General features: G+C 56.5%; 1 protein-coding gene across 1 annotated transcript; it reads right to left on the bottom strand.

Moving 5' to 3' along the window:
• Positions 1-362: 362 nt before the first annotated feature.
• CACNG1 (calcium voltage-gated channel auxiliary subunit gamma 1) lies at positions 363-9,671 on the bottom strand. The gene is made up of 4 exons (XM_068975844.1): positions 9,440-9,671; positions 4,056-4,130; positions 847-984; positions 363-589 (listed from the first exon to the last, which is right to left on the bottom strand). Exons 1-4 carry the CDS (start codon positions 9,669-9,671, stop codon positions 363-365), a joined length of 672 nt encoding a protein of 223 aa, XP_068831945.1.

The raw sequence follows: 9,671 nt of genomic DNA, 5'->3' as shown, positions 1-9,671 counted from the left end.
AAAGGAGAGGATGTCGGATGACAAGGAAGCCGCGAGGCGCTGGCGGCTCGAACAGCTGAGCACCCAGGTCGGCGGGTGAGCCGCGGAGGGACCTCGGGGAGGCCGGTCGAGGACCCCCGAGGACCCCACACTGGCCGCCCCGCGCCCCCCCCCCCCCCGGCCACCCGGGCCGAGTCCACTGGCCGGGCGGGCCGCGCCACGTGTCCACTGACCGGCCCCGGAGAAGCACCATGTGTCACTGGCTGGCCCTGGAGAAGCGCCATGCAGTGTGCGCGCAATGGGGACGCGGAGAAGTCACGCCGCCCCCTCCGGCCCGTCCCAGGTTCAGCCTCCCGAGGCGGGCCCCACGCCCGGGCCCAGGACTAGTGCTCAGGCTCGGCATCCATGCAGGACTCCCAGGGGTCGCGGGGCATCCGTGGCAGCGCGAGGAGCAGCAGCGCGAGGCCGCCGACCAGGAGCAGAGCTGCGGCGACGCAGGCGCAGACGAAGGACCAGGCGAGCGAGTGCGCGATCCAGGCCGTGTGCTCGCTGTCGACCATGCGCTGCACCGACTGCCGCAGGACCTCCGCTGACACTGAGAGGCAGAGGCCTGCGGGCACAGCTGGGCTCAGGCTGCGGGCCTTGAGGGGCAGACCCGGGGCGGGGGCTGCGGGGGTGCGGGAGGACCAGGCGGGAAGGTGAGGGCGGGGGTCAGGTGGGGGAGTGGGGGGTGGGGCGGGGTCACGGGGGCATGGGGAGCAGGGGCGCGGAGCCGGGCCTTGTCCAAACCCAGCCCCTACCCTGGCGGGCTGGGGAGAGGGGTGGGGGCATCCCTTGGCCCCACACCCCGCGGGAGCCCCATCCTACCCGCGAAGATGTAGAACATAGAGGCCGGCCTCAACAGGTAGTCCCGCTTCTTCCGGAAGGACAGGAGCGCGCAGAGGGTGCCCACGATGATGAAGCCCAGGCTGAAGATGGCGATGGCGGCGGCTGAGATGCTGTACTCTGCGGCACAAGAGTGTGGGGACGCTGGGGCCTCAGGAGGGGCTCGGCGACCCCTCACTTGTTGTGCCTGCCCCCCAGGTTAGCGACTGCTCCGCATTCTGTCGTCCCCGTTTCCCAGGTGAGAACACTGAGGGCCAGAGATGAAATCATTCCTTCCGAGTGGCACATGAGTAAGGGATGGGGCCAGGATGTCCACACGACCTAATTCCTTCTCCAGGTTGTCCGGGCACCAAAATGAAGGTCCTCCTTCCAGGGGCACAGGCCTCAGAAGGTGGTGGGAGATTTGTGGCTGGAGACCTGTCTGGAGCCGAAACCTCCCTCCCAGAGTCAGGGCTGAAGGCGACACCCAGGCTCAGGGTGGTGTGTCCTGGGACTGACAAGCCCCCTCTGGAAGGCTGACAGAGTGTGGCTTGTTGCCGGGAGCCAGTGTGAGGAACTCCGCCCATGGCAAAGGTCATGAGGAAGGAGGCTTGGCATACGCAAAGGCGTGATCAAGCCTCAGGAAACCCCCTGTTCCCGAGCATCTACCCCAAAACCAGAGTCTGTTTTATGCTCTCACCTACACCTCTGACTTTACGGGGGGCTCTCCCCCATAACCGTTTCTCTTGGAGAAGGAGTAAACGTGCAGCTCCAAGGCAATAAAAATTCCTGGGCGTGACAAGAGTGTTTCAGCTTATGGACTCCTCTGCAGGTTATCTAGCCCACCTGTATAGGTTCGTCCGGCCACATGTGATTGTTTACAGCCTCCCAATCTGAGAGGCACGAGATGTTTTAGACTTACTAAAGGCAAATTCTTTTGGGGAATTAGAAATTATTAGTATAGTGGGTTGGTTAGGAAGTATATTGGTGAAGGGTTCTTCATTTGTTGTGTCAATAATTGCTGCTAATTCCCTGCTCTGGGTGGGACAAGGATGTCTCAGGTCAAACCTCTCTGCTGACAGACTAGCTTGTGTGACAGGATTATCCATACTCCTGCCACATGATTGTTTACTATCTCTTAACCATAAACAGCACAGAGAGTTTTGGAGTATTTTGAGAATCTTAATTAGCATAGGGCTTTTTCTTCGTGTTGAGTCAATGATTGCCACCAGGCCTCCATATCCTTAGGCACCTGGGAATATATTAATCAATATATTTGGACTATAGAAAAGGAAATATAGTAGTTTTTGATGTTAGCAATACTAGACTTTTTGAGTTAATGGATTTTCTCTTTTGTAATAGATCACTGTGCTTTGTTATAAATCACTGTGTCCTTGCTACGTAAAAATGTAACTTTATCACTATCTTAAGACTAAATAGATCTTAAGGGGAACATTGGTGAAAGGATTTTCATTTGTTGGGCTGATGTTTGCTGCTAAATCTCCATGTTCCCTACCCTTATAATGAATATAACTAACATATAGGAGAAATAAGTATTAACCTTTAAGACTAATCGTGTTAACCTTGGGTTAAATAAATTCCTTTCTTGATTGTAACTCACTACACCCTCACCCTATAGGAATGTAACTTTATTTGGAGGGTGGTGCCTGGTTTAAGAAAAAACACCCTTGGAAAAAATAAGTTGTTTGGTTATCAGAAAGAAAGGATCATAAAATGTCAGCGGGTCTCATGGCCAGAAGATGATGTAATATTCCTAAGACCTTTTTTTTACATTTATGTGAAGCACCTGATTTTGATAAAGGTCAGGACTGCTGACCACCACGTGACTCTGTATTTATCCCTATGTGTAACAAAAGGTATATAAGCAAACCCAAAAATAAAGAAATCAGACCAGTTTCTGGAAAGACTGATTCCCCCGTGTTGTTTCTTTCTTGCTCTCCGCTTTCCTGGCTGAATTCCCGTCTGAAATGTGGGTACTCACTAAGCCTGCTAATTCTGCCTGGGCTTCTGAGATCGGACCGGGGAGGCCTCAGTGCCTCCTCTCTTTTGGGGAAATGGAAAGACGCCTATGGCCTACATAGGTGGTGATTGGGATTCCATGTAAACCAGTTATTCAGCCTCCTTCCTCCACTAATTCTCCTCCTACACGATCTGTTTCCAATCTCCCTCTGTATCTGTGATTAAATAAGTTTTTTCCAGGACGCCGACTGCGTCCCCACCTTCGAATCACCCTGGATCCACTGGGGCTGGACCCCGGCAGCTTGTTACAGAGCTCGGTGCGGAAAAGGATCTGTGTGTGTGCCAGTGTGCGCCTGGGTGTGCATGTGTGTGCATGTGTGTGTCAGTGTGTGCCTGTGTGTGCATGCATGTGTGTCTTGGCGTGCATATGTGTGTGCATGTGTCTGGGTGTGCATGTGTGTGTGCATGTGTGTCTGGGTGTGCGTGTGTGTGCATGTGTGTGTTGGGGTGTATGTGCATGTGTTGGGGTGTGTGTGCACGCTTGTATGGGTGTGCATGTGTGTGCATGTGTGTCAGTGTGTGTGTGCATGTGTGTGTTGGGGGTGTGTGCACGTGTGTCTGGGTGTGCATGTGTGTGTGCATGTGTGTCTGGGTGTATGTGTGTGCACGTGTTGGTGTGTGTGCGTGTGTCGGTGTGCGTGCGTGTGTCGGTGTGCATGTGTGTGTCGGTGTGTGTGTGCATGTGTGCATATGTGTCTGGGTGTGTGTGTGATGGTGTGTGTGCGTGTGTGTGCGTGTGTGTGTGTGCATGTGTGTCGGTGTGCGTGTGTGTCGGTGTGTGCGTGTGTGTGCGTGTGTGCATGTGTGTCGGTGTGTTGTGCGTGTGTGTCTAGGTGTGCATGTGTGTGCATGTGTGTCTGGGTGTGCATGTGCGTGCATGTGTATGTGTGTGCATGTGTGTCTGGGCGTGCATGTGTGCATATGTATGCATGTGTGTACCTGAGCATGCGTGTGTGTGCGTGGGAGCCCTGATGCAGAGGCCTGAAGCGCCTGGAGGTGGGAGCTGCTGTTTCTGGGCGCAGAGGTAGGCCCGGCTGCCACTGACAAACGTCAGGAGGGGCTGCTTGTCATCAAGCAGGAGGCTGGGGCTTTCATGCCAGGGATTTTCCAGCTCAGCAGGGAGTTGTAGAATCCACTTTTCCTCCCCCTCCCTACCCTCCGCCCAGGCTCACCTTTCTGAGTAGTGACTTCGAAGATCTCCGAGCTCTCGCCTGGATTAAAATGCCTGAAGTAGGAACAGTTTTTCTCTGCAAAGGAGGAGACAGTTGAGAGAAAGGGCTGCAGCTGGGGCGGGAGCTGGTAAGGAGGGGGCGGGCCAGTCCCTCCCGGGGCTTCTGGCTTGCTCTCTGCTCTCTAAACCCTGACTCTGGGCCAAAACAAGCATCTTTCTTCCACCCTTAGACCAAAAGTTTGGTGGGAAATGGGCTGCATAAGAGCCTGCGGATCTTCAGGGAGCTGAGGCTGACTCAGTCCAGGCGCAGACCGCTGGGTACTGAGCCCATTTGGCAGATGGGGTAACTGAGGCCTAGAGTTCAAGTCTGTTCGGGACTGTGGGACACGGTCAATCAGGGCCAGACAGTGGTCCTCCGCTGGGGCTGATTCTGCCCCCAGGGGACCCTGGGCAGTGTCTGGAGACATTTCTGTGTCCCAGCTGGGCAGACGGCTACGGGCACCTGGGGGGTGGTGGCCTGGGATGTGCAGTGCACAGAACTACCAGCCCTCAGACGCCAGAGGCGCTGGGGTTGCCAGACCCAGGATCACATACAACCCAGGGCTGGTTTCCAGTCAGCATCCAGGCCCATCCTGAGGCACTGGGTGTGACCTGGGAAACAAAGTCTTTTTCAAGAACTTTCCAGGAGATTCTGATGTTCAGCCAGGTTTAGAAACCTGGCTCCACGCCCCTTAAAATGCCACCCGAAGGGCTTTGCTGAGTGGGCCATTGTGTGGACCTGGATGAAGGGCCACGTGTCACCACGACCTCACACATTAGGCCCTCCACGCCCGTGAGCGTGGAGGCAGCACAGCCGGGACCTCCTCGGTGAGCTGCTCGGCACGCTTGAGGAGCGCCGGGAAAGCCATGGGAAACGTGGGTTAGCCGCAGGGCCCAAAATCTGGATTTGGTAGGGGGCAGAGGAGGAACTCCGGAGAAGGCAATGGCAACCCACTCCAGTGCTCTTGCCTGGAAAATCCCATGGACAGAGGAGCCTGGTAGGTTGCAGTCCATGGGGTTGCTAAGAGTCGGGCACGACTGAACAACTTCACTTTCACTTTTCACTTTCATGCATTGGAGAAGAAAATGGCAACCCACTCCAGTGTTCTTGCCTGGAGAATCCCGGGGACCGGGGAGCCTGGTGGGCTGCCATCTGTGTGGTCACACACAGTAGGACACGACTGAAGCGACTTAGCTGCAGCAGCAGTAGAGGAGGAACTCAGAACAAAGAAATTCACACTGATTTTCAATATAACGTCTCCTCCATTTTCCCCTTTTAATCTCTCTTACAACTAGATATACGGTACAATTAAAGGACCATTGCTTATTGCATAGTTCAACGTTCTTTACTGCTGATTTAGGAAGCAGATGAATGGGTTATTTTATACTATTTTGTTTCTTAAAAAACTAAACCACGTTGCTTTTTATTTGTGTGAGGCACTGTATGGACTCGTTTTTCCTGTGTCTCCTTGAGCCTCAGTGGGAAGCTCTCTGCTCTGGGTTCAGACGCGTCTGCTTTGCACCTGCACTTTGTTTTTATCTTCAGGCCACAGTTTCATGTTCGCCAGGTGTTTGGTGCCTCGTTTCTTTTGGAAGAAAGCCTGCAGCCAAAGTCGTAGCTTTCACTGGGGCCCAGCCTTCCGTCTGGCTGAGATGATCATCTCCCACTGAGATCTCTGGCCCCGGACCCCAGCGTCAGGGTCACTGCTGCTCCGCAGTGGAGGAAGAGAAGTGCCCCGGGAGATGGAGCCTGGTTTAGCAGCAGCAAATGTTCCATGAAGTAAACAGCCTTTTCTTTGAGCTTCTATATTTAAATCGCTCTCCTTTTGAGCTGAGTTACCTGGGGTGTGTGGCTGCCGCTGGTGACGTCAGGTGCTTCTGGCGCTGTTTCCAAGCGTGACGGAGCTCTCTCGCGTGTGTCGGGCTATCAGCTGTGGCAGCCCTGCCCTACTGGCTCGTGCGAGCTGATGGGTCCCCCAGAGTCTCCCTCTGGACAGAGGAATAATTTGTCTCATTCTTTAAGGGCCAACTTTGGTTGCTTTTGAAAACCCTCTGAAGGGAGTTGACTGAATTCAAGTGTGTCTCACGATTGGGTGCCTCCCTGACAATTTGCAGACCCTGAGTTAGAAGCCTTCAGCATGAGTGGTCTGGACATAAGGCAGGCACGTCCATGTTGCCAAAGGTCCTCTTGCTCAGGTGGCAGTTGGGGTGTCAGCACCCCCAGACCAGCACCAGCCTCTGGGGAAGCCAGTCTGCAGATTGTGTGGGGACAAGTACAGGCACCCCCCCCCACACACACACACACTAAGCACTCTCACAGGTTGGCTGGGGGGCTCCCGCTCTGGGCATCCGGAGGTCCCAGTTCCCTTCCTCCGTGGAGGTCTTCGGGCGAGCAGATGGGCCCTCCCGCCCATCATCTCTCCTGACTCAGGAGTTGAGGGTGACTGGTGTTCCCTGTGCTGAACCAGGAGAAGCACGCTGCAGGGCCCTGCAGATGCCCATCGGAGACCGCAGCCCCTTCGTGTCTTGTAATCTTTAAAAATTTTAAAACTTGACATTTTAAACAATGTAACTTCGGAAATTAGATGTCCACTCTTCCCCAGGCTTTGTTTCTATGGCTGTTTGTTATTGTTGCTTGTTAAAGTTCATTTCTGAATTAAATATGTGAAGTCTGTGTTCATGTATGGCCACGGAAATCTCTGCTCAGTTAGTTTGGTGGTCTCACAGACATTTCCTAGAAAGCTTGGAAGCCACGCCCCTCCCAGTCTTTGCTGAGGAGCTCCGTGCCAGCAGACAGCCGAACACTCCGCGAAGTGGCCTCCGCCGCTGCCTTAGCCTCTTTCTCCCTTTCTCTTCGCCTCCTCTCCTTCTCCGCCTCGCTCTCTCCCTTCCTCGTGCGGTCTCCCTCCTTCTCTCTTTCTCTCTCTTTCTTCACACAGCTCTATGTAAGCCAGAGGTGAGAGCTTATGGCCTTCTCAGAGCTTCCCTGTGCACACTTGTTGCACTGTGGACCCTCGTGGCCTCCTAAATTCCCAGGAATATGTCGGGGCTTTTCAAACCCACCTGTCTTGTTCTGCAGTTTTCTGGTGAGCCTATTGTTTGCTCTGTTATCTGCTCCCTTAGGCAGTTAGGATATTAAACAACTGTCTCTAATTGTTTCTGACAAATGCCTCCTGGGTAAAAGACTGCTTCCACGGGATGAGCTCAGAGTCAGGTCAAATAAAGGCAGCCTTGCAAAGGCGAGCTTCTAGGGAACCACCAGACAGATCAGGTAATGACACCACTCTGGGAGTGAGGCCTTGAAAGGGGTCCAGCCCTAGTCTGCCCCTTCTGGTGGCTTCCAGGCAGCTGGCTTCACTCTGATGGCAGGCTGCTGTTTTTTGAGCCTGTGACACACTCAGGAAGGGAAAAACTGGAATAGCAGCTTAAAAAGACACCACAGAGCTCATTGTTCCCACTGGGATTCACTCCTCTTTCTTAAAGAAGCACTTGCTTATTGCTGCAAGACTGGTTAACTTCTAGAGTTCTGAAAAAGTTTATTCTGACCGTGTTAGCCAATGTTCTCATTGTTTTTATGGAGAAAATAATTCTTGGAGGTTCTTACTCTGTCGTTTTTTCTGAGGCCACCCACGGTTAACGTGTGTGATATATGTGTTTGGCAGACAGCGCTGTGCTTGCAGATGTTGTTGGTAACTAATGAGAGAAGGCATATGAACTCTATTCCTCCCGGAAACAGTGACCCAGTGGGGCTCAGGCAGGATGGGTGCGGAAGGAAGACGATGTCCCCTTGCAGAGAAAGGAGAGGGGAGAAGGCAGGAGTGCCCCTGGACAGCTCGTCCAGTGCTCACAGGCTTGGAAGCTGCGATTCACTCTGGACCAGGAGAAGGTGGCCTAGAGGTCGACTCAACTCAGGCTTGCGGCCAGGCCGAGCCGGCGCATCCCCTGTGGCCGGTCCGGTCACGTCCCACCAGCCGTCTCTCCTTGTATAGATTCCCCTCACCACCCTGCTCGTCTGCTCTGTGAATTCACCAGGCTTTCAAAGGCCAAGGACAGGTGGACCGTAACAGTGCGTTCCCACGCACAGTCCCCGGAGAATCTGCCCTGCCCAGGAGGGCTGGCGGGATGGTGCATCTGTTTATGGGTGTGCTCAGCAGCGGCTGCGGGGCGTGGGCATCTGGGCTACATGATACCCCTCGAGCACATGTCCGTGCCTGTGAGAGCCCTCAGGCTTGGGGCTCGCTGTGTCTTCCAGGTGTCCGGTGGGAGTGAGCAGGGCTGGGCTCTCCTGGGGTCGGCGGGGGGGAAGGGCGAGGAAGGCGAGGGCTGGAGGGGTGAGGTTTGGGCTCCTTCACCCCCCACAGAGACCGCAGGGTCTTCGGGACTTAGCAGTGCCTTTCTTGAAGGGCAGGGTTCAAGGAACACCCAGTCTGATAACAGACTAATCTGAAAACCAGCTGGGACCCTGCACTCACCCCCGTCAGCGGCCACCTTGGGGTAACTTTGGAAGGAACGCTGGAGGGGACTTCGGGTTGCTGGGCCCGAGCCCGTGTGCTAAAGGAAGGCGCGGAGTCTGCGATGGGCTTGTCGGCGCCCAGCCCTCTGGGGTGGTGGGCAGCGCCCGCACGGAGCCCAGACTCTGACGCGGGCCCCCGGGCTCCTTCCGCAGCAGGCCTCCGCCCACTGAGAATGTGGAGGCTCCACGCCTGCGGAGAGGCTGGCCACCCTCACACCAGGTGTCTTCCCCAAAGAGCGCCTTCAAGTGTGGTCGCGCAGCACTAGGAGGGGGAGGCAGGCACTTAAATCCCAGCGAGAGGAAGCGTTTTCGGAGTCTGAAGGGGACCCGTTCAGGAGGCGGCGCAGGGCGCACAGTCCTCGCGCAAAGCCGCCCCGCCTCACGGGCGAGCCACCTGCGTGGGCGCCCAGGGCCGGCACCCAGGACGGACGCCCGCTGGGCTCCCTCCTGCCGCCTTCACGGGGGGGAGCCCTGCGCCCGCTTTCGCCCAGGGCCCGGCTACCCTTGAGCGGCGTGTGTCCGCACTCCCGCCTGGAATGAACTCCCGCAGGCGGCCCGCCCACCTGAGGCCTGCGTTTGGTGGGGGCCGGGCGTCCAGGCTGAGTCGGCAGACCCGCGTTCTCTTTGCTGAGCCGCGGTCTGCCCGCCCGTCCAGACCCCTGCCCCCTGACCAGCCCCGAGCCCAGCGCACGGAACGGCTGGAGACAGCGCCCGCGCCCCGCAGCCCGCCAGCACCGCCAGCACCGCCGCGGCCGGCCCCCCGCCCCCGCGCAGGCGCGCTCCGGGCTCCGGAGCCCCGACCCCCACCGGGGCGGGCGGGGCGGGAACGTTACCCCCGGGCAGGGTGACGGGGCCGCAGCTCCTCTCCTTGTCGCCCACGAAGATCCGCTTCGTGCAGATCCGCCAGAGGCCGAAGTGGGCCGCCTCGCAGGTGGCGTTGTGGTGCTCCACGTGGGGGCTCAGCACGGCCCAGTGGTCCGTCACCACGGCCACCAGGGCCAGCACGATGCCCACCAGGATGCAGAGGAGGGCCACTCGGACCTTCAGGGTTTTGGTCGGGGACAT

The sequence above is a fragment of the Capricornis sumatraensis genome, chromosome 8, assembly GCF_032405125.1.
Source record: "Capricornis sumatraensis isolate serow.1 chromosome 8, serow.2, whole genome shotgun sequence".
In the NCBI taxonomy this organism is placed as follows: Eukaryota; Metazoa; Chordata; class Mammalia; order Artiodactyla; family Bovidae; genus Capricornis; species Capricornis sumatraensis.
The sequence above is the reverse complement of the archived record's forward strand: the minus strand, read 5'-3'. Positions and strand labels throughout refer to the sequence as shown.

Bases quoted from the DNA above. Each gene is read 5' to 3' on its own strand.
- CACNG1 (XM_068975844.1), bottom strand. From the start codon at position 9,671: ATGTCCCCGACCAAAACCCTGAAGGTCCGAGTGGCCCTCCTCTGCATC. The intron at 985-4,055 runs GTGAGCCTGGGC...CTTGTGCCGCAG, and splicing joins CGAAGTCACTACTCAGAAAG to AGTACAGCATCTCAGCCGCC. The intron at 590-846 runs GTAGGATGGGGC...CTGTGCCCGCAG, and splicing joins TATGTTCTACATCTTCGCGG to GCCTCTGCCTCTCAGTGTCA.